Genomic DNA, 24,857 nt, shown 5'->3' with positions numbered 1-24,857 from the left:
CACAAGTCTTTTCACTGACACGAACAATCGGAAACAGAGACCATTAAGAGCTCACTTTTTAAAATGAACAATTTCATTTTCATGGCAAAGAGTCATTATGGAGAGGAAAGGTAAACATCTGTGTGTGCCTGTGTGTTTGTGCCTCTAATCATCAGTTCTAAAACTTTAGGCCAATAATGAGGTCAGAACAGTCGTTAACAGTCAATATGAGAGTATGATGAGTAATTAACCTTATATAGCATGAGTGCAGCAGAGGATAATGACACTGAACTCATGATGAGTGATTATCTCCTGTCATACTTCTATTGACTGGCATTTTCACGAGTCAATCAGCGTTTCCTGGTGAGAATCTGTCATGTAATTGGTATACATCTCAGAATACTGTAGATTAATTTGTAGTGCAATCGGGTCAGGTGTTTTAACCGCCTACAAGAAATAACAAACAGATAAGGGTCATTGAATATAAAGAGCTGCCAAGATAATGCACAGGTGAAATCTAGTTTAAAATGCATTCACTTAGTTCGAAAAAAATGTATTTTTTTTTACAGTTATTATTGGGAAATTATATGACAAAACTGCTCGTTTTGAAATTGGATAGAATTGGATATCAAAGTGAATTTTAATTTGCAAATTGAAAGGCTAAAGGATAGGAGGCGAATTCGAGTGATTGTTGTCAGTATGAATTGCATTTTATTAAAGATGCAAAATTTACTTTTGTTGTTGTTTGAAGATAAATGCATGTTGAAATTGTGTGAAAACATCCATTCTATAATGATAAAAATCCACCCAGTGTTTTTTTTTTTTAAATCCTGTTTTATAATCCCCTTCTCAAATCAGGCTGTTCTGAGATTCCTGTCAGAATGACGTAGTTCTGCACAGGCCCCTCCCAAAATAATTGATTGACAATGCAGTCTTAACTTAGACCTGCCCTTTGTGAGCTGTGAGTTGTCTGCCATTGTGTCGAAGACGTAGAGGATTAACATTACTTTTGTTTAGAAGGGAATGTAAAATGCCTAAACGTGATTTAACTTCATCTACAGAAGTGAGCATAAGGCTTTTTTATGAATCTTTGCAAATCACCTTTCCTAATTTGTGCTAGTAAGCAAGTTTCACGGCTAAAGTAAACCGTACTGTTTGTCACCCAATTGAAGAGAGGGGTTGGGTCAGTAAAGCTCATTAGCATTTAAAGCAACATGGTCTAGAATGACTTGCTAAAAACAGAGTTCATTTTGATGGTAAAAAAATTTTTTTTTACACTACCATGGAGAAAATTTTATCAAAGTATGTTATATACTTATCATTAAGACCCTAAAGAATCATATCTACTTATATCAAATGGGCATCCGATGATGACCCCTTTAAAATATTAACATATCCAGAACAAAACAGAGAATCATGTCTTTCAAAAATAAACAGATAACTACCTCCTTTTGCAACACCATAGCTCTATATAGGCCTTCCTCTTTTTCTCATCTTGGTTGAATTGATGGCGAACCCAGAACCCAGTGCTGGATTGCAATAGCTTATTAAATACACATGCTGAATAATTAACTCAATGGCAATTTGTGAAATCTCTGTGATCAGCAGAAGTTTCCCCCAGCCTCAGCAGGGCCTAATGTAATCATTACATTTCCACTCTCTATGAATATTAATGTAGGGATTTGATAAAGCAGTAGAGCTGTCGGAGGAAGATGTTTGACACTCGACTGGGCGTGGGGATTTTGCCCGACGCTCAGCAAAGGCCACGAGCAGAAACATTATACATGTCCATGACTGACTTGACGCTTCAGTGGATTTGGGCTCCCCAGACTCCCATTGCAATCAAGTGTAATTTTGTTGCTTGCCACATACTCATTAAAAGTTTCCATTATATGTGAATGTGATTGGTTAAGTAGGTGTGTCATAGTAGCATTTAGAGATGGTGATGGTAAGGGCAGGGGTTTCAGTCTTAGATTATGAGTCCCATCCAGTGCTTTCAGTCCCTTATAAAGCCCTTTATGAGCCTTTCTCAACTTCTATTCTTAAACTGCTTCTTCTATAAAGGGCCCTAGAAAAAAAACTCTCAGGGGACAAATTCTCAAAGCTCTAAAACGGCTGATGAAACAAAATATTGGACCCGGTCAGCTAATTTCTGTTAGGTGCTGAAATACTGGATAGCTTTTAGAATAGTGTTTGCCATCAAGTTTTTTTTTTCTTTTTGTTCTGTCAGATGCTTCTCAGATTTATAGTGAAATGTCAGTAAGAAGCAGATATATAATTATGATCTTATTTACCAGTGCACCACTGGCAGAAATTTTACTGACTCATGCTCAATCCACCAAATTGCTCATATTCTTAGCATTTTTGAGATTTCAAGATTGTAACGGTCAGAAGTGACAAATTCCCTTCTCATTTGAATTGTCTCTTCTTCCAGGTCAGAGGAGGCAAATAAGGCATTCTCTGCTGCAGTGCAGATGCATGATGTTCTGGTGAAAGCCTGGGCTATGTGGGGCGACTACTTGGAGAACATCTTTGTCAAAGACCGCCAGCCCCACCTTGGTGTCTCCGCCATTACCTGTTACCTACACGCCTGCCGCCATCAGAACGAGAGCAAGTCACGGAAATACCTTGCCAAGGTACGACCTCTTCTCTCTTCTCTCTCCAGCTGACCTCACTGAGTGAATGAGCCAAATGGTCGAATTTAGAAATGTGCCTAAAAATGGCCAGTCTAGTGTTGAGCCATTTTTTATATTGAATGTTTTATGCATTTATGATGTAAAAATATAAGCCTCCAAATTAATATAATTTACAATATTGTTCATTTTCTACACTTATGTTCTGTTATTTACTTACTTTGTTGTCTTATGCCATTAAGTTAATGGTTTATTTCAGATAATTAAAAGTAAAAGATCATTTTACTTTGTTAATGATGATAACACTAATGGCCTGACCTTTGTAACACTGAGACTGCCATGGCTTGTGATTAGTGAAAGTATGGATGCAAGAACCGCTGATCAGTTGTACTGTGTAATCTAGAGGGCAGAATGTAGGCCTTATTAGTGTTTTTCTCTGTCAATAACAGGAAAAATGGTTGGCAGAGATGCACAGAGCATGTCATAATGGGATAGCATCTTTTTTGACAGCCCTGTAATTAGTTATACCATTAAACCCATTTACCATAACACACAAGCAAACTCGGTTCTCATTTGTGGTCCAGTAAACCCATTCTGCTCTGATGGCTTTGTTAAATGGGGGCATATCTGTCACCGTGTGCCATTTCTGAATTAATGCAGCTGCGGCAGGGGGGACGCACTGCATTCAGACTGATGAACCTCCAATGATGGATGTAATTATATTATTAGACCTGATGATGGGTTTTGTATGGATACTATATAAATGGCAGTCTGCTCTCTGTTGAGTACTGTACACTAGATCAAACAGCTCCATTTGGCTTTTTTCTTTTTTTTCCCAGCATGGGATTGACTGTGAGGAGCACTTTAGATTGTATCTGGACTGCTGCTGGCCACTGAAGCTTTAGAGACGGTGGCGTAGTTTACACGTGATTAATGAGAGTAGCTGCTCACTGATTATCAGTAATTATCCGTAAGCCGTGTAGCCCAGGCTGTCCAGAGCTTAATGTCTCCATCAGGCCCCAGCAGAGATGAAGGTTCCTCTTTTACCAGCCCACCATAGCAGAGCCCCACCAACAATAGCAAAAGACGACAGCAGCTGACTGGTGGGAGTGAGGTGGCCGAGAGGATTTTACAAGCCATTAAGCCCTGGAGTAGCTATTTCATGGAGCTGATGGCCTCATCTTCAATCGCTGACATATAGGTTTAGTTTCAAATGAAAACGATACCTGGTCATTCACATAGGTTGAGGAACATTACATCCAAGCTGGTTATTTATGAATGTTGACTTGATGAAAACTTGACTTTCCAAATTAAGAGATTTGTAAACAACTGTATGTGCATGAAGAGATATGCACAATAACACAAGGGAAAAGGGAGATCAATTCAGCATTTGCAGCTAGTAGGCCATTTTTTTAAATATATAAATTATCACTTTGTAGGGACTTGGCTGTGTAATAAATAATTTAAAATGTCAAATTTTTTTGCATTAAACATAAAATGATTTTAGCTCTAAATAAAACGCCAATGTCATATTTCTTCTTCCATTGTTCTGGCTATTTCAAAGAAAATTTGTAGATGAAATTTTGTCCTGCAGCTGGGTTTATAAAATCTGAACTGTTGTCACAAAAGGCTGTCTCTGTTGTTCTTCAGGTGCTGTGGCTGTTGAGTTTTGATGATAAGAACACATTGGCAGACGCTGTGGACAAATACTGCATTGGAGTGCCGCCCATCCAATGGCTGGCCTGGATCCCTCAGCTTCTCACGTGTCTGGTTGGCTCAGAGGGGAAACCTCTCCTCAACCTCATCAGCCAGGTTGGATTGCTCACAACATTACCTTTTTATAGCAGCGCGTTCATGCTTCCATCTAATCAAGATTAATTTCATCTGCGAGAGACAGTCTGCAGTCAAGACCCTCTTTGTCAAATTCATCGTTTTTCCGGTTCCCTTTTTATTTATTTATGCAAAGCATTGCTATTGGGTTCATATCAAACACTCTCCAACTGTGGGAACAGAACCGCTAATTAAACGAGAGACTAATTTGCCCTCCTTGATGGAGTATTATTTCCAAGCCATTTAAAAAGCTCCTGAACTTCAAAGAAAAAAGCAACTGCTCCAGGGGCCCAAAGAGAGAGGGAGAAAAGAGGAGACAGAGAGAGAGTTCTGTGTACTTAACCCACGTTAAAAGACGGCAAAATCCCCCTCTTATTCACCGACTTGTTCCAAAGGGGTTTTGCATGCAGCTCGACCACCTCTTTTCTCACGTATGCTTGCCAGACCAGCGACTTCTAATCTCCCCATTTCAGCACCGACGCACCCGTGCGGTGGAAATGCTTCACTTCGAGATTAAGTACACTTGAGTCCCTGATAAGCACCCAATGAAATAGATATGTTTGCACACCGTAATCTCAATTAATGGAGTTGTCAAGGCTGTTTTAGGGATGACGGGTCTCCTTGTTGAAGGATCTTTTGGGTGTGATGTAAGGCAGCGATGACGAGTGAAAGGTAGTCGTTTTGTAAACCTCTTGATTTTTAAGTGAAATCTCCAGCGGGTGGAGCACCTTTATCCCAGGCTCTGAATTATTTAGCTGTGCTCCAGTTGGCGGCATGTTTTAAAAACGTTTTGTGAAATATTGATGAAGGTGAGCTGCGGGGTGCCTTGAGATGAAACCGAGGCGAGAAAAACTCAACACCTTTATACACACAGACACCCATCACATGCACGCGCACACACTCGCACACACCCTAAAATATGATGAGACTTCTAGCCAATTTTAGGGATGATCTGTCCCCAGTTGCCTCGTTCATTATTTATGCGATACTTAACAAGCTCTTAACAGAAGGTCTTGGCCATTGCTGCTTTTCATGTAAAAGCCCATCTGGACTCCGAGGTGTCTCTTTACACCTAAAGCCCATCCTGCTTTCTGCCGTCTGTTTGACGAAGATCGTGTTTCCACTCTAATGGACTGCTCGAGCCGGGTGCTGTGAGACCTGAGAGGGGCTGCGGGCGGTTTGAGAAGGAGCGCTGTCTGCCGCCTCCATATTTGTCTTCATCCCCTCTCCACACACTGATGCGGACAACATTCACACCCCTCACGGATATCGCAGTGCCAGGGGAGAAAGAGGAGAGGAACAAGTTTTGATGAGCATGTTTTTGGGACTATTACATAACAATAAGAGGATTCAGAGATTGGGTTATGAGTCAGAATTTGCTGTCTGTTAGATTTAAACTATAAAGACTGGGGGCATTTTTCTTCAAAAGATGTGAAATAGACCTCACAAATTGGTTCTTTGACTGCAGCTTAAATAAGAGGTGTGCGATATCTGCTGCATTAAATTGAATCGCAAAAATAAGTGCTGTTTTTAAACGGTTTATCTGCTAGTATAAATCTAGTGAAATGGTGTAATTATCTGCCATGAAAATAAAGCAGCCGTTTCATACCGTTATGCAGACATGTGACCATGGTAATACCATTACATCCCTAAATTTTAATATGTGAATATTGAATGACATGGTTATGTAATACAAAAAATGGGTTTTGTATTCTGGCAAAAATGTGTCAAATATCAATATGCTGTTACTTGTAATCATACAACCTTACCCTACTGTTAATTAAAAAAGACATTTGTCTATAGTGCCAGTGCATAAATGCCGTTTTGATAAATACGCTAGTTTATAAATCATTAAACAGCCTGAACCTTCTCTTTGTGAGGTTGTTCAAGGACACAGCAGATCTCTGAACGGGAGAAAGTGTACACTAGGGCTTGACAAGCTTTTAGCGGGTGTCATATTGAGCCATGGTTTTAATCTGCCCTTGATGTTTGTCCATCTCATTGCTTTTCCCCCTACGGTTTCATTTTCAAAAGCCTGCACTATCACAGAGAAGTTTCAAAACATGTCAGCGCTACGTTTCTCTCTCGCTCTGACCCAAACCCACAGGGACGATCTGAAATGTAATCTGCGACTGTTTCTCTTAGGTGGGACGTGTCTACCCTCAAGCGGTGTACTTTCCGATCCGAACCCTGTACCTGACGCTGAAAATTGAGCAGAGGGAGCGCTACAAGAGCGGTATGACTGGAGTTTTTTTTTCACACAAAGCCCTACGAAAGTCAACTGTTTCCTTCATGTGCTGTGATTTCTGTTTCCCCCAGATTCGGGCCAGCAGCAGCCCAGTTCAGCGGCGGCCCAGACCCACTCTGCGTCCGACCCGGGTCCCATCCGTGCCACTGCTCCCATGTGGCGCTGCAGCCGGATCATGCACATGCAGCGTGAGCTCCACCCCACCCTGCTCTCCTCTCTGGAGGGAATCGTGGACCAGATGGTCTGGTTCAGAGAGAACTGGCACGAGGAGGTGAGCGGTTTTATGTGTTAAAGCCAGTGTTTTTGTATTCCAGAAGCGAGTGGCTACCTCTTAAAGCACATCAGCCTTTAGCGCAAGTTAAACATGACATGAATGCGTTTTCTGTCCGGTTTGCTTACATTCTTTAGTCTAACGCCACATGCTCTCGTACACGTAGCTGTTTTCAGAGGGCCGGCTGAGCAGATGAAAGCTGACAGAGGGGAACGATTGGGGCTCAGTGAGGCTGAAAAGTGGTTTTGCAGTGCAGGTGGACATTGGTGCTCCAGTGCTAATCGGGCTTTGGCGAGGGGCTCTCCGTGATTGATGGATGGGGGGAGTGTAGACTGAACGTAGGGAGATTGGATTGCCATGACAGGGTTGATGCGGTGATGCGTCGAGTCTGGACAGGGAAGGCAGAACCCCATTCCTGTGGGACACTCGGTGAGAAACCGCAGAAGATGAGGACGGGAAAGGGCGAGGAAAGAAAGTTTAGCAACGAGAACTGGAGGATGAAAGAAACTGGCGTTGAGAGAGCTCAGTGAAGTAAAACTTGGGTTTAATTTTCCAGACACTGATGAAGTGTAGTCCCAGTCTAAATTAGTCTGATAATGGCAATCTTCTTCTCCTGAAGTCTAAGCTTAATCTCTGTGGCAGAGACCGGTAGAGGCGGGCTTTTACAGATCTCTCTGGTGAAAATCTTCGCCTCTGAAGGATTTTTATTATCATCAAAATGGCAAATTGGATTGAATATGTGGGAATGGTGTTATCCTTCATGGTAAATTGATAAAGACTCATTAACCATTCATCCTTGTCTCTTGGTTTCTCATTTTTCCCTCATTTCCTTCCACAGGTTCTGCGGCAGCTCCAGCAAGGGCTGGCAAAATGCTACTCTGTGGCATTCGAAAAGAGCGGAGCTGTGTCTGATGCTAAAATCACTCCACATACGCTCAACTTTGTAAAAAAGCTGGTCAGCACATTCGGCGTGGGCCTGGAGAATGTGTCCAATGTGTCTACTATGTTCTCAAGCGCTGCCTCCGAGTCCCTGGCCCGGCGAGCTCAAGCCACCGCTCAAGACCCTGTGTTCCAGAAGATGAAGGGCCAGTTCACCACAGGTCAGAACAATCCCAATTCCTGTGCACATTGTTATACGTTTTAAAATGTCTTTCAGTTAAATGATATTTTTTGCACCTGTAATTTATTGAAATGCAGCTTTCTCCACATATGAAGCTAACATATTAAGATGAAATTATCTTCACACAAAACCTAGAATTATCAGGGAAATTTTTTTTTATATAAAAAGTGGAGATTTCTATAGGAAATAATTAAAATATTACAATAGAATAAATTTTTTAATTAGTGTTTAAGCATTTTCATTTTATTTTAACTTGTGCTTTTAATTTTAATATTTGTATATAGCTTTTATTATTTCTTTTTTTTTTTCAAAATGTTTTTTTTAGCAGAATATAAAAGAAAACTATTTTTTTAATTACTTTTTTGTTTTTTAGTTGTATAACATTAGTCTATATGTTTCTTTCGTCATTCTGGTCTCTGAAATTATATTTAAAAAAAATTATCTTATGAAAAATCATGGAAATAATAGGTTAAATTATGGGAATTGTCATCATAGCTGGATTTTCATGGTCCAATGAAATCTTAAAATCAAACTCTACACTTCTTGTTTTACTCTGAAATGTCACATTATAAAAGTTTAGTTAATTTTGAATGCTTTCCTGTTGTCTTCAAATGTAGTTGAAATGTATTTAACACAAAAGCACAGCTAAAATAATTCAAGTGAACTGAGAATGAGCTGTCACACGTGGACTTCTCTCAGAAGTGTCAACAGAAGTCTAACTTGCAGGCAGCACACTTAAAGGTTCACATCCCCGTCCACAATTACACATGCTCTCTCGCTCGTCTCTGTTCTGCATAACCACTTCTGCTCAGAGTTAACCACAGGCCTCTCCACCAGACCGACTCAGAGAATAATTGGCTCGGTGAACCATGTGATTAGATTTAATGGGAAGATGACTATGGGCAGAACCATGTGTGCGTGTATCAAGGTGCTGTTGACTGTAAAGAAATTGCACAGTTTTAGGTAAACATGTTTACCAAAAACACTACATATATGTGTAGATTGGTTTAAAAAAAAAAAACAAAGTTTTGTATTTAATTTATTATTATTAGTTTAATCAGGTAAAGTGGGAAGTGTATAATTTCATTTACTTCTGGTGCCAGACGAAATTGAAGACGAAACATATTTGTGCCCAAATGCTCCACCTGTCTTCCTGTATTCCAAACTATTTTTCCACTGTTGTTTTTTTTGTTGTTTTCTGTTGTTTACATTTTTATGTATTTGCCTTTAAATCATAGTCATTCGTTTTTTTTAAAGAAGGGAACCGTATGCTGTTTTTTATTATTTCTGTGACTTTTCCTTTAAATCCCAAATGTCCTTCACCACTAGATGTTTGTTTAAATCCCTCTGAGTCGGGGAGAACTTGGCACGGATGTTTCCTGAGGCCAGTTTTGTACACATTGCCCGACAATAACCTTCCAGTACCCCCGGTGTAGACCTGGCTCTCAGAAAGCGGAGCATGTGTGAGTCGAGGCGTATGTTAAAACAAACTCCCCCTTAGCTGTCCTCTGCCCAGGAGAGCAGAATATGTTTATACTTCACTTCCCTGTGCACCTACAGTCTCCACACCTCAGTAAACTTTGAATCCTGGAGCTAGTGCTCTCGTTTGCTTCATATGAAGCTCTATCCCGAGGCCTGTGTGTGTGTGTTCATGGCCTTAGAGAACTGTTAAGGTTGTAAGGGTGTAAAACAGATGTTGTGGTGCCAGCTGTCTCTGGGCAGTGACTCATGGCCAATGCGCCCTGAGCCTTCTCTGCCCGTCTGACATAGTGTGCTACTGGGAATGAGTTTTGGAGGGGAACCAGCAGAGCACAAGCCCGATTCGTTCCCGGTATCATTCTTTCCCCTTCCTTAGGGGTTTCTTTTCCAAAGCTCTCCATTCCAACGCACATGTCCAAACAAACACATTGGCACCATTGGTCAAGAATCCTTTAATCCAATCACAATCAAGCCATGAGCAAATGTTATTGTTTAAATAAAGGTTATTTGACCACTTTAAGATTCATTTAAAGGCACAATATGTAAGTTTTGGTCGCTAGAGGTTGTTCAAAACAGTAACAAAGGTGAAGCTTGATGATGCTATGAAGGAGGTATGATCATGGATGAGGTCATTATTATTATTTTTTACCTGTACTTTCCACAGTTATTCAAACGGTGAATAAATTCTACAAAGAAAGCAAGCAAAAAAACATTTACTTTGTCAAAGAACATTATTTCTGACTTAGCAGTAAGAGTCAGTCTAGCACGAGTTTAAGCACTCTCAAAAAACTCTCCTTGTTATCAGTAAAGCTGTCTATACACCGTTTGATGAATGAATCTCTTGCATCATACATACATCTGCACTTTGTTGTTTATGAGGAGAGTATTCGCGTGAGAGCTGAATTCAGTTAGCAAGTGTGTAGTAAACAAAAAAAAAACTCATCTGAATGTCTCTGATTGGCCGTTGCATTCATAAGCTCAACAGACTCGTGTGTGATTGCTTGTAATGCTCAACACTGTAAAAACACACATAAAAAAAAAATATATATATATATATATATTTAAAATTGGAATTTCTCTGGAATTACAAATCCTTGGGAACTTTTGGGATAATAAAAGTACACAACTGCATGAAATATATTACACTGTGAAAGTAATCCCTTCCACGAGTTGGGATTCGAACTCTGGATGCCCACAGCGCAAAAGCGCTACATGTCAGTGTGCTGTCCACAGGGCTATCAGTGCCGGCATCAGACATCAACAATTTTCGATTCAAAACACTGATCCCATTTAGATTGATTTTTTTTTTTTTTTTCTTAAGTATGTTATGAAAACAAAAGGGATACATTTGCTCATTGTCTACGTTTTTTGTTTATGTGGAATATAGTACTGGGAAATAATACTAGTAATAGTATTGTGAGATAGTACTAGTGGTGTTAATATTTCTGAAACGTGTGTTTTAGCATCGCATGGTTATGCTATTCTCGAGCATTGCTGTCTGCATTGATCTAAAGCGGCTGTTTCAGGGCTCCTGTTGTGCTGTACAATGTGTTCACTCAGGCATTTCAGTGATGGAATTTAAAGTAGAGAATTCACCGGAGACTGCTACACAGCGAGCGGCGCAGGCAGACGGCCGATGGGGGGATGTATTTTTAGCGCTTGGCCACCTCCACCGCCCAAGCATTATTAGGTGCAGAAAACTTCTGCCGTCGGTGTATCTCATTCACAGGTCAGAGAGCAGAGACTTTGTTTTCCACAGCAGCGGGGAGCTCAAATCTCTCTAGAGTTGAGCTGATCCTGGGTCAGTGAGACAGCTGAAACGGAGCGCACCGTACCAACCATACATATTCAAACCGACAAAGGTGTTACATTTATCAGAGATACAACAACCATGTTGCCCTGGAGGCACCGTTATCTGAAAAACCCCTCGCTTCAGGGCACCGCTGCTACAGGGGATCGTCGGTTCATTTTTTTTTTTTCTAAATTGATTACACCAAGTCGACCGCTGTGCATAGCCATGCTTTTCAAGTGAAATCACTTTTTTTAATACTCACTGGTCATTAAACACCTAAACAGTCTTAAAGTCTTTCAGAGAGAGTCGGATTGGTTGAGATTACAGAGCGTGTCTGATTTTAGAAGACATCGTCTAATTCAGGGCAAGGAAATGGGTGGGAGCTGCGTCGCTCAGGGCAGTTCACTGCTAATCAAAACGTCATACGGGACATTGATGATATTGTAAGTGTCATGCATGCAGCGAGACTTCCTTAAATGGCCTTTCATTATGTGTGGCGGCCACATCTTACTGGCTTTGGCATGAGTGGCAGCTCATTGCAAGATGCTTTTGAATTAAAGCCTCTTCTGCCAAAGCCTTAATTATACAAAGCGAGTTTTTTTCTTGAGGGTGGTTTTCCTCTTAAATGTATAAAATTAAATGCCAAGCCATTTCCGTATCTGCGGCATGTGGTATTATTAATGTAGCACAACAGAAGAATGAAAGTGGAGCAGCTTTTACCCTATTTGATAAAGACGTTCTGGCCCGGAGGTTGTCTCTAAAATTGGGAACGTGGCTTGCATTCCGACCATACCTTTTGTGTCTGCTCTCTAACTTAATGCACAATGTCATTTAGAAGTTGCATTGAGCAGTTAATCCCTTTTTTTTTTTCCTCCTTATGAACCTTGATGTTATCAGCACCTCCATGTCGCAAGGGAGACCTGGGAGGAAGTGCAGCACTTCTGTTTCCCTGATTCAAAGATAACGTCTCCTCTCTCAGTCTCTTTCACACTATCTCTGTCTGTTTAACGCCACGTCTACCTCTTTCTCACATCCGGAGTCTTTTCCACTTGTTCTTTTGCAGTGTTGTTTTTTTTTTTGTTTTTTTTTTTGTCTCAGCTGCCTATGTGTTCCTCTGGTTTACCTTTCCCTGTCACTCTTTCCGTTCGCAGATTTTGACTTCAGCGTTCCCGGCTCCATGAAGCTGCACAATCTCATTTCAAAGCTGAAGAAGTGGATTAAGATTCTGGAAGCGAAGACGAAGCAAATGCCAAAGTTCTTCCTGATCGAGGAGAAATGCCGTTTTCTTAGCAACTTCTCGGCCCAGACTGCGGAAGTTGAGATCCCGGGGGAATTCCTCATGCCTAAGCCCACACACTATTACATCAAGATTGCCAGGTAACAATCAATACACACTAGGGATGAGTTGCTCTGGTCGACAGATCATCTAGTGATCTAGTAAACGACTAGTCAGTCGGTCTCACAGAAGGAATGAATAATTAATTTTGGTTAAACTTGACACATTTGCGGCTAAAATCGAATAAAAATATTTGTTATTCTTTTGGTTCAAAACCAAAACAAATTGTATTAATGAGGATTTCCTTTAAACTGTGAACACAAAGGTCGTTTATAATTGAACTTTTTTTTCTTTTTTATTCTCCCCTTGGAGTTCTAAGCTAGACTGCAGCTGAGACCTTAATTCTCAGTGATTACTTCATCACTTACCCATCATTCTCTCTCTCACCCCCCTCTTACTCTACCTCCTAAGGTTCATGCCCAGGGTGGAGATTGTTCAAAAGCACAACACAGCTGCTCGACGCCTCTACATCCGCGGGCACAATGGCAAGATATATCCGTATTTGGTGATGAATGACGCATGTCTAACAGAGTCCCGCAGAGAGGAGCGAGTGTTGCAGCTCTTGCGGCTACTCAACCCCTGCTTGGAGAAGAGGAAAGAGACCACCAAGAGACACCTCTTTTTCACAGGTAGTGCAGCAACCCCTGATCACACAGAACATTTCACATCTCCCTGTAATAGCACTGGCTACCTCTATTTATGTCAGTCTGTTGGACAAGACCTTCCATTTTCATGACCAATATATTTTTAAGTCTTGTTTCTAAAAAAAGTTCAATCATTAAAATACATCATATTATAAAGTCTTACCATTCTCTAGTTAAGTCTATTTTTAATTGTGGCATGCTGCGTTCCGAGCTGCCCCGTTTGAATGCTGTCCATTTGCTCTGAGTGCTGGATTCGATGGCCTAGTTGCTCTCAGACAGATTGGGGGAGATGGAGAATTGAGGAGAAGAAAAAGAGGCAAGATTGAGGTGAAAAGTACCAGAAAAGCTGTGTAGTGGTAACAGAAGAAGAAAGAGAGGGGACTGGAGCAGAATGAATAAAAATGAGGTTGCTCTTCTCCCTGTGGAGACTGAGGGAGGAAGATCTAAATTGTCTTTCTTGTGATAGATGCATTAAAGATGAAACCCTATCAGTTCAGAGGTCAAGGGTGCCACATTTTAGCTTTTGCTAAAACGTTTTGTCTGTTCTCTTTTTGATTTTTTTTTTTACTGCAAAGAAAAGAGGCTGATTTTATGCTGCAGTGCAATTAATAATCATTAAGTAGCATTAGCGATGTTTGTGTGCGTATTCTATTTTTATCATTCATTAATGCCTTCCACTGAAGTTATTTATTAGATGTGTATGAAAGGCTCCCAGTGGTCGTGTGACATGCTTTTCTTTTTACTCCCTCACTGGTGTTTTAGGCCCTCTCTCAGCTGTAATGTGTCTTGTTTAAAAATGACTTTGTAAATCAAATGATTGTATAAACAGGGATAAAATGTTTAGAAGAATTTTAGGTGATGATGAGGTTGTATTTCAGGTTAACAGTCCTTTATCCAAATCCATCTTAAGCCAAATAGAATATATAAGATGCTTTTCAAAAATGATTTTTAGAATTGCAGTTGAAATAGCCAGTGGGATTTGAATTGCTTTATATGCCAGTAGAGTACAAACTCTCTAAATCTGTTCTCTTCTCAGTCCCAAGGGTGGTGGCGGTGTCTCCTCAAATGCGGTTAGTGGAGGACAATCCGTCGTCTCTGTCTCTGGTGGAAATCTACAAGCAGCGTTGTGCTAAGAAGGGCATTGAGCATGACAACCCTATTTCCCGCTATTATGACCGACTTGCAACTGTTCAGGCTAGAGGAACCCAAGCCAGCCATCAGGTATGCTGGAAATAATATGAGAAAGCAAATCAAGAAACAATTATTTTACAAAAATTGAATCTCATGAAATAATCAAGGTGACATTTTTATAAGTATAAATACACTTGTTATAATTTTTTTTTTGCCGTGTTTAAATTTATATATTATTTTTGCTTTTAATTTTGGCATTTACCCTAATATTCAGTACAGTAAATTAACCAATAAAATAGCTTTTCTTTCATTTAAACTATAATATATTTTTGTCCATGCTTTAAGGTCCTGCGAGACATTCTGAAGGAAGTTCAGGGCAACATGGTTCCTCGTAGCATGTTGAAAGAGTGGGCACTGCACACCTTCCCCAACGCCACAGACTACTGGACCTTCCGCAAAATGTTCACCATCCAGCTTGCTCTGATCGGCCTGGCTGAGTTCATGCTACACCTGAACCGTCTCAACCCGGAGATGCTGCAGATCGCACAGGTACCTGAATGACTTGACGTCATGGAATTAATGTCATTCCCCCTCTTTCGTCAAATATACATGTATCCAAGTCCAAAGCAGTTTGTTTGGTTATCACACGTTTCAGTTTTTGATGGCCACTTTCCAGCTGTCTTTGATTTTTTGTCCTCTAATACAGTACTGGATGAGTGCAGGTCCATAGAGTCTTTTATTAGAGATGATTTTTCAAACGAGATTCTCGTCCTGTTATTCTAATCAGCAGTTTTCTGACAGGCAGAGGAATGGGCAGCTAAGTGGGTATAGTAAGCCTCCTTGCTGCCGGTTCCACTCTACAGATCTCATTAGGCACTAGGAGATTACTACGGCAGGCAGAGCGGACGAGCAGATATGTGCTGTCTTTGTCTCTCTCTCTCTCTCTCTCTCTCTCTCTCTCTCTCTCTCTCTCTCAATAACGCAGTCAGTCTCAAACCATCATGCATTTCCCTGGTTTATCACTTCCAGAACGTTTGACTTCAGATATCGAGTTTGGTCCTGTGCAGGCTCTAAATATTGAGAAATATTGAGCTTGAATCACGTTTTAACACTTTTATATTGTGCTTGGAGGTGCTTAACAATATTGGAGTGACATTTCATCATTATTAAACTAATAAAAACCCTGTAGATAACTACAGAATCCCTGATCTCATCCAAAACTATAGAAATTAGGGTTGTAACAGTTACACACATGAGTACTAGGGCTGTGTGATATGGACAAAAAAAACCTATCACGGTTTTTTGATCAATTTTGGGATTTCGATTTTAATCACGATTTTGACACACACAGGCATGCTTTACAGTCATAAATGCCTTCAGTATAAATTAAATAAATAAAAAAAAAACTATGAGAGCTTTATCAAAAAGTTGTAACAAGTCTCTAGAACAGACTTGAGTCAAAATAATCACTAATTAAAGATGTCAAACAAAATCTAGACATATGGCCAAAAATAATAATTAAAAATAAAATCCGTGTTCAGGGATGGTGTATTTTTTATTTTTTTGCCATGCATCGGTCATAAAGCTCACTGTAGTGGTGCCTCAGATGTTATATGTTTTGCCCGATATATTTATTGCCCAAGGTTCACACGTACTCCGTCTGCAGTGCGTATAGAGTTAGTTACGTGTACGCAGTTCAGAAGCAGCAATGAGAGCACATTATTGTAACGCGAAAGCACTTTAAAATAATGCATGAGCGCGAATCTATCTGCTCGCACGCAGATTTCCTTTGCTTTGTTAACAAAACCAGATGGGCATGCTCAGATCACTGACTGTATAAGGCTCAGAAACACGCTGCCTTACAACGTGTCTCCTCTCGCTCAACCTGTGTCTTGTGCACTCACAACTCTCTCTGTGCTCATGCGCAAGATATTAAATCTTTTTGCACCTTTCTATTTATAACCTTTTCTGTTCTCATCTTTTACTGTGTGCAGTGTGAACAATCTGTTCCGTTAACATGGGCTCAAAAAAAAAGAGGCTACACATCACATACAGATTGTGTGAACCTGGAGTTAGGCAAATGCCCAGTCTGCTCTGTTCTCGCGCTCCACTTAAACACGCTGCATCCTGATTGGTTCAGATAACATACAGCGGGAGGTCGGGGCTGCAGAAAATCGTGGTATAAAGTGATTTAGAAATTGCGCACACTCAAATCGAGATTTATATTTCGATTTCGATTAATCGCACAGCCCTAATTCATACCAAAGATTTGCAGCACGGGTTTGGTACGTATGTAACAAGTACAATATACAGTAGCATTGTTTCAACCACTGTATGAGTGAAATTTCTTGGAAACTTCCAGTTTTATATATTGTTACTTTTGATAATGATCTTTACAATTATTTTTCAAACAAAGACTACGTCTACACTTATCCGGATAAATTTGAAAACAGCGTTTTCGGTCCCACTTTATATTAAGTGGCCTTAACTACTATGTACTTACATCAAAAAATAAATACAATGTACTTATTGTGTTCATATTGTATTGCAACTTTTTTTTCTTGCTGCTATTGAGGTGGGAAACAGGTAGGGTTAGGGACAGATTTGGTGGTATGGGTAAGTTTAAGGGTGTGTTAAGGTGTAAGGGATGGGTCAACGTGTAATTATACATGTAATTACAGAAATTAATTCCAGATGTAATTATGTGCAGATATTTTTCAAATATAAGTACAATGTAAAAACATGTATGTACACAATAAGTGCATTGTGCCAAATTAATAATTAAAATTTAACTACATAGTAGTTAAGGCCACTTAATATAAAGTGCGTCCGCGTTTTCATTTTTCATTCTAAAAATGCTCCAGGTCTACACTATCGTTTTCCAAAAGTTCCCAAAAGGCTTTCATCCCTGTACTGCTTTGACCTGCATCATTTCCATCTTGTTTCCAGTTATTTACTTTCTGGCTCTTTGAAACTTCGAGGAAAAGCACCAAGTTTTTTAAATGGGCCGACAGTGAGGTGGTGTTTTTGCGGCGAGTAACACAGGAATATAAAAGTTGCAAAAGTGAGCGAGAATTTAGACTAGAAGTGCCAAAAAAATTTTTTTGGACTGCTTCAAAGGACAGTAACAGAGAGCATCCAAAACAACTGCTTAACCGAGAGCTATACAATGTCGTCCACCATTTTAGATTAATTGGTTACATGACTAAAAATGCACAATTGTTTTCGAAAGCCTCCACTTTGACAGTCCACACTGCGATGCGAAAAAGCAGTTTTCAAATGTATCCACTTTTGTTTTCAAAAAGATTCTTTTGTTGCCTAAAAACACCGTCTCCGTGTGGATGGAAGACAAAAACAGAGAGAAAAATTAGCATTTTTTAAACAAAAAACATTAGTGTGGACATGCAGTTTCAACCACGGAAAGACTTCAAAACAAAATGTCATGTAGCATTTCATTTACCTCAGGCCATCAGTGTCTGCAGCTTGTAACTTCGCTAGAGAAAAGTAGTCTAGAGAAGAACATTTGGCGAAATATTAGGCTATATACACACATTTTACTTAACCTGTTAGTGATGTCTTAGTCATTTCATTAATGTTTAAAAAAAAAAAAAACATTATGAAATCATGTTTGAGCACCGTTACACCCCTACTGGAAATGGCGATCTTGAAAAAAATTATTGTTATTTGAAATACTTCATAGGTTAAAAAAAAAACGACGCTCTACATCAAGGGCATCAGAAGGCAAATGGAAGATTATATGTGTTCAAATGCTTAAATGCTGACACAGACCACAGTGAGTGTACGATCAATACATCCTCACATTTTTGTGGTCTGATGTCTACAATGCGATCCAGTTTTCCCAGAGTGCTATAGATTAGCTGTTGTCTGATGTTGGTCCCACTTGTGTGCCACATGAGCAAACAGGCTCCTTTCCCAAATTTGAATTTGCTTCGTTTCTCTGAATGGAAACTAACAACTTGGCGCCACATGATACTCTCAGAGTTTGATACGTCTGCATACTGTAGTTTCTGGATGACAAGGTCAGATTTTTATAAAGTTGAATTAGTTAACACCATCCTGATGTGTTGTTCTCCCAACAGGACACTGGAAAACTCAATGTGTCTTACTTCCGCTTTGATATTAATGATGCCACTGGTGATTTGGATGCCAACCGGCCCGTCCCGTTCAGGCTGACTCCCAACATCTCAGAGTTCCTTACCACAATCGGCGTATCTGGACCCCTCACGGCTTCTATGATAGCGGTAGCACGCTGCTTTGCTCAGCCTAACTTCAAGGTATGCTTTATGAGGAATGAGAATGACAAACCAGACTCTGCACTTTCAGTCTACAGGGCTCTTGACCCACTCTCAAACTGTGTGTCCTCTCAATCAGGTCGATGGCATCTTGAAAGCTGTTCTTAGGGATGAGATCATCGCATGGCATAAGAAGACCCAGGAGGACACGTCCATGCCTCTGTCCCCAGCTGGACAACCTGAGAACATGGACAGCCAACAGCTGGTGTCTCTGGTCCAGAAAGCTGTGACCGCCATCATGACCCGCCTCCACAACTTGGCCCAGTTCGAGGGTGGCGAGAGTAAAGTAAACACACTAGTGGCAGCTGCCAACAGCTTGGACAACCTGTGCCGCATGGACCCGGCCTGGCACCCTTGGTTGTAGACAGGCATGTATAGAAACGAAATCTGGCAGATCGCTGAGAAATGCAATACTGTGAAAGTGAATGTCAGAGTTGATGAATTCGTCCCATGAGTTTAAGAAAACATAATGTGTCGAGTTAACAATTGGAGGGGCTTATTCGATAATGCACAAAATGTAATTTAAAAAAGAACAGGATAATACTTAAGCTCTTTAGTATCCACTGTTATTCATTGGTAAGAGATACATGCAGCAATTAAAAGCAGCTTTGTTTGGTTGGAAAGGGACTATTGTTAAACTGATGAGCTTAGTTAAGTGCTATTGTCGAGACTGTCGTGTTTGCTAAAGTGTGAATGGTACAAGACAGAATTTAAGAAAATACTGTTTCCGCAGCCTTTGTTTGGCTCCACACTGGAAGAGGGCGCCGCAGCTATTCCAGCAGATTTTATGCAACTCCCATCAAGCTCTCCTTTTTCGCCTCCGCCATTCTCTCTGACTGACGGCAGCCTTTTAAATTTAATAATCGAATTTACATGAATCAACCCTCGGCAATGTTCAGCATGTTGTTACGTGTCAGTATGTCATTATTTAAAGTTATATGTGGGCATATTTTTTTTTCCCTCTTGTACATCATGTAAAAATGACATTGCATCTCTTAATTGCTGTGTACTACAGGTTTGTGCAATTGAAATGTTACTGTCAACCACAGATTTTTTTTTGTTTTTTGTTTTGTTTTTTTAAATACTCTGGAAAGGCAAAGACATGTGAGCCTTAAGACAGGGGTAGCTCTATATTAAGCTCATTTTTAGTTAATCATAGCACATACAGTTGTTAAGGTCAGTTTTTCAAATTTGCCTTTTTAGGAGTGTCCCAAAGCATTTGTATCTCACTGATACACCTAAAAGCATTTTTGTATACATTCCCCTCTTTTGTAAAGGTACATAATATTTTGCCAACCTATGAATAGTTACCTCTGCAATGTCAATATGCATTTTGTTTTAATAAAATGCTCTTTTTCAAGAAAAAATTGTGTTGTTTTCATTGGAATGGTAGCCATTGCATGGTTAAATGTGATGCGTCTCCTTGTGGGTGTTTGATTGGAGATCTCTTTCAGAAAGAATAACATTGTCTCTTGCTGATTGTCTGAAGTACAATAGAGGACCTAAGTGAGAGGATGTCGTGGAGCCGTTTGGGCAGGTCAGATCTCAGTCTGCTTTTCTTTCTTTATTACACCCCGTCAGTATATCTCACCGAGCTCCGTCTTCTCTGAGTTATACATGCTGTCAGCACTGGCTTCAATCCCATAAACCATCGCTTCACCCTGTATGCTTGCACAGCACAGGTGCTTAGCCTCCTTTCTCTGATCTCTCTCCAGCCCCTTTCTACCATCAGTCAGGGACCGTACGCTACCACCTTTGTCCTTCTTTTGAGGTCCTTTGCCACCAAACAGTCCTGGGGGCTGATGTACAACTGCACTGTCTGAACATGAAAGAGCTGCGATATTTAACTCTGAATGTGAGAGATGTGTCAGCTTCTTGCTGTTGCTCGGAAGCCCCCGCCCCCTGCCGCATTGCCCGTTGATGTCTAGACTGATAGCAGGAGGATGTGGGCAAACTGATTGATGGAAACCCTCAGGGAGCGCTGTGATTGGCAGACACATGGAGGACAAACAAACCACCGTTTCTCCTGCCAGCACATTGATGGGAGTGAAGAAAGTCTTCTTTGATGACCTCATCTATCTGCTAAAATTATGAGTGATGTTCATCAAGAGTCAAATGAATGAGTTATATTATTAACCTTAAAGCTACAGTATTTAGATGTTGTTTTTGTTCAATTTGCAGTTACTATAAGTAACTCTTTCTGAAGATGATTTTAATGTAACTGGTGGCGTTTTTAAACTTTAAGCTGTTTTAGTGGCTTGACATTGGCAGCTTTTAAAAAGTGTATATTCTTGAAGATAGAATTGGCAACAAATCTTTTCTTCTGTATTGTGACGTACATTCGAAAGAAACCGTTTATCGAAAAAAATGCAGTGCAGAGACTTTCATTCCATCGGCTGTTCATTAGATTGAGACAGGATGTGGTTTAAACATACTAAGTAATTGGACAAGTTCAGCATACTTCACCAGAGAGAAGTTTGTTTTAGTGAAAAAATGTAGTTGTAATTTTCATAAGAAAATAAATTGTGTAAAAAAAAATAAAGTTTAATTCCAACTTTATAATATAATTCCAGCAAAAACCAGTTGGAGTTGATTTTACCCAAGGTTACTTGGCAAGTCCAATTATTTTTTAATTCAACCAGACAGTTACAGATCCCTTTCAGTCATTGGTGTGAAATCACGATATCCAAATAAATGAATTTTGAAGGGTCTTAGAGATAGTGACCTTGCCTTTCTATTATACACTGACAGCTGCAGGCTTACGATAAAATATATGAGTACTAAACACTAAGCTGACATGAGCAAATGTGTCCGGAGGATGTGTCACCTATAAACCACAAACATTACCTCTTTTTTTTCACACCCTAGACAAATTACAGCGTCCTGTGAGAGTCTTATCCTCGATCTAAACGAGTGTGCCTTGAACCGAAGAAAATGTCATTTAACGCCTCTACACGGGATTTGAATTGGGATTGTTTTTGCTGAATAGCAGAATTCTCATACAGTTGAGCAACCGCTATATTCTGCGGTTGCAAATTAATGGCAAAAGTTTTCAAGGTGATGCTCTGTGGTGCATTACCAGGTAAAAGTCATTTGAAGGAGCGCCACGTGCTAATACCGGGAACAGTTCAGCTTATCGAGAATGGGATACAGTCCTGCGATGCCCTTGGGCACCAACCCATCTGGAGGACCCTTCTTGAAAGAAAAATAAGACAAAGAGTTGTAAATACAAGGGGATCTGTCAGGTTAATTTCTTGTGTATTATATATTTTACATCTTAATTAGCTTGTTTCCAGATATCGGAGGACCTGGGCATTTTGCCCCGTTAGTATGGTCCATAGTCTGTCCTGAGAGCTTATGTAGAGTTAAGATGTTAGTATTTGAGATTCAAGAATATTGCAGTAACATTCATTCTTTTTGAACCAAGAACCACAATTTGGTTTCGCTGACCAGTTGCTTGGAGAGGTACATAAGCACTGCAAAGCTCTAAAATGAACCTCTGCTGAAGTATTAGCTTCATTACCTGAACTTTCCCAGAGCTCCTCCTGAGATCATTCTCTGCAGTTCCTCTGTCTTTGGGTGCTTGTCAGAAACACTTCACGTCCTAAACCAATTAACCAAGCTCTTCTCCGAGTGCCCTGATCTCCTGGCAGGCTGGGAGGAGAGACTGTTGTGCGTCTGACAGGATCTCCCCCCGCTTCTCCTCCCAGTTCACTGATTTAATTTGTTTGGTAATATGAGGATTGGCGTGTTCAGCCCAGATTCACTGCAAAGTGAAATTGGACGAGGGCATTGGAGCTTTAACATGTAAAACTGTCTCACCTTGACAGCTGGCTGAGTGGACCGGGGATTGCCTGCAGAGATATCTGAAAGGACCACACACCAGTCATTCCGCCTTCATTGTAAGGATTCATGAGACAACATCATGAAGTAGTAAACCTATGTAGAGGGGAATATAAAGACACTTTGTAAATCTCTAGATCAATTTGGTGGTTGAGCAGTGAACTTTGCCTAAATTGTCCAATGCATACCTTCTTCTTGTCCATCTGTCCATTGGTAATTTAGTGTTTACTTATTTATCTCACTTTCTGCTCCATAAATATGTTTAGATGGAGGAATGCTGACACTACAGCTCAAGAAGATAATCAACTTACTCTGTCCAAATTTTTGTGAACATTACTTGAGTTGATTCAAGCCCGTCAGGTCCTCTAAGCTTCATCATAGATCATGCAACTTTGACTGATGTTAATGGATTCTTGTGGGAATTTTCATAATGGTGAGTATTTAGAGTTAATGTGTTTATGCTTAAAATGTAGTCATAATAATAACCATAAATGATCCATTGGAAGTTTTATTTCCCCAGAAAGTGTAAACTGGTGCTGATTGTTTGAGCATCCTGGCCAGCAGCAACCAGATAGATTGACCAATAGCAAAAGAGAGTATTCAGCTACTTTTTGAAAATAATAATTCTCTTAAATGTTGTATGGAGTTACTAAAAGCACAAATGATACACAGTTTCTTTTTTTGTGTGTTTTTCCTATTTTTTAAAAAAGCTAATAGGCTTAAGTTACATCACAGCTATGAAACATGATTTTCTACTTGCTAGCCATGGTATTAGGAAAGTGACATTCTCATTCTAGAGAGCATTTGATTGGATGAAAATATGTGTAGTGCAAGATGAGTCATCAGTATTCATGGTTCATTTTCATGGAGACTAAATATTTAGGACTAGCATATAAAGCATACTGTATATAACACAAGGACAAAGCAACACAGTAAACCGATAGGGTAACAAGAATTAGTTTTTTTTTTTTTTAATATATATATACTATTGTCATATTCCATGCAAATGAAACTGTGAAATGACTGAATAAAATGATAAAATCCAGCTGGTGGCCTAATTAGTTAAAGTACATTAAACCGTGCACTAGCATGTTTTTTTGTGCAGCAGTACTGCAGACATTATTCCCAGACTCTCAGCCTAGTTGTCCTGAGAGACCGACACCAGGAGCATCTTAAGTCCGGCTCATTTCCACCTCCAGTGAAGGGAGACGGCTCCTTAAGGTGTGTGTATGAGGTGTAGCCCTCAGGGAAGATAGCTGATCTCAGCCAATCACAGCGCTCTGCAGACAGACATGATCCTTTTAGAGACTTGCTGTATTTTTGAAATGGTTTTCAGACAATGCAGCTAATGGTTGTTCAGTATCTGGCTTTCTTTATTACCTTTATTCAGTCTTTTCCATTATATTTCACATTCTTTTATTCATAATAAAATCATAATATAGCTATTTTGTGACCACTCTGTATTAATTTCTATAATTGGAATGCATGTTATTACTGTCAATTTATATTGTAGAGTAAATTTGATTTTAGCTACTAAGTAGTGTAGTTTTCTCTAGCCATCTTGGCCTGCTTTATATTTTTGCTATATGAATTTAGTTTGATGCTCATCTTCAGTTCTTCTATTGTTCAGAATGGCCGATCTTTTGTATGTTGTTTCCAAACAAGTGATTTAATTTGGTTAAGATATGATGAAATCCTGGTGTATTTTCTCTTAATGTTTTATGCTAAACACTGGAGCAGCTCTGGATGGGGCCAAATGGCTCTTTTCTGACATCCTGCTGTATCAGCAGCACAGCAGCGTGTCTTCACCCGACCGACTGACGCTTCTGTATCCTGGGATTACAGTCTTAATGAAACATTCCCTGCACCATTTCTCTTTATGGCCTATAATGATTATTAAACAGGGCTGTGGCACTATCAGGAAAGCACAATAAAAGCTAATGATGTAGCCAATGCTTTAGCCAAGCTTCATCAAAATACCTGATATTTCCGCATTGGGAATCCCTGATTAAATATTTAATTACAGATTTCATACTTCAATGCACCGAGGACCATTCATCTAGATTTGTTTTTCTTTGGGTGTTTGTACAAATGCTCTGGTGAGGTTATTTATAGTATTCCAGATTTGCATTGGGTCAGTGTGGAATGAATGGCTACCTTCAGTGTTCAGATCGGGTATAGATTTTTCTATGTACAGTATTGTTCAAAATAATAGCAGTACAATGTGACTAACCAGAA

At 39.9% G+C, this 24,857-nt stretch overlaps 1 protein-coding gene across 5 annotated transcripts in view; it reads left to right on the top strand.

Annotated features, from left to right (window-relative positions):
* LOC127968975 (transformation/transcription domain-associated protein) overlaps positions 1-20,143 on the top strand; it is a 76,386-nt gene extending 56,243 nt beyond the window's left edge. For 4 of the 5 annotated variants that reach the window (XM_052570486.1, XM_052570481.1, XM_052570485.1 and 1 more), the window contains exons 61-71: positions 2,414-2,615; positions 4,263-4,424; positions 6,588-6,678; positions 6,762-6,961; positions 7,800-8,061; positions 12,504-12,729; positions 13,100-13,317; positions 14,369-14,553; positions 14,809-15,012; positions 18,564-18,758; positions 18,856-20,143. In XM_052570486.1, coding sequence (XP_052426446.1) covers positions 2,414-2,615; positions 4,263-4,424; positions 6,588-6,678; positions 6,762-6,961; positions 7,800-8,061; positions 12,504-12,729; positions 13,100-13,317; positions 14,369-14,553; positions 14,809-15,012; positions 18,564-18,758; positions 18,856-19,140 — 2,230 coding nt within the window. In that variant the 3' untranslated portion in view covers positions 19,141-20,143. The remainder of the gene's footprint in view (positions 1-2,413; positions 2,616-4,262; positions 4,425-6,587; positions 6,679-6,761; positions 6,962-7,799; positions 8,062-12,503; positions 12,730-13,099; positions 13,318-14,368; positions 14,554-14,808; positions 15,013-18,563; positions 18,759-18,855) is intronic. The other variant, XM_052570482.1, reaches the window with a different exon arrangement.
* The last annotated feature ends 4,714 nt before the right edge of the window (positions 20,144-24,857 follow it).

Source organism: Carassius gibelio, chromosome B12, assembly GCF_023724105.1.
Source record: "Carassius gibelio isolate Cgi1373 ecotype wild population from Czech Republic chromosome B12, carGib1.2-hapl.c, whole genome shotgun sequence".
In the NCBI taxonomy this organism is placed as follows: domain Eukaryota; kingdom Metazoa; phylum Chordata; class Actinopteri; order Cypriniformes; family Cyprinidae; genus Carassius; species Carassius gibelio.
Note: the sequence above shows the minus strand (reverse complement) of the source record. Positions and strands in the feature narration are given on the sequence as shown.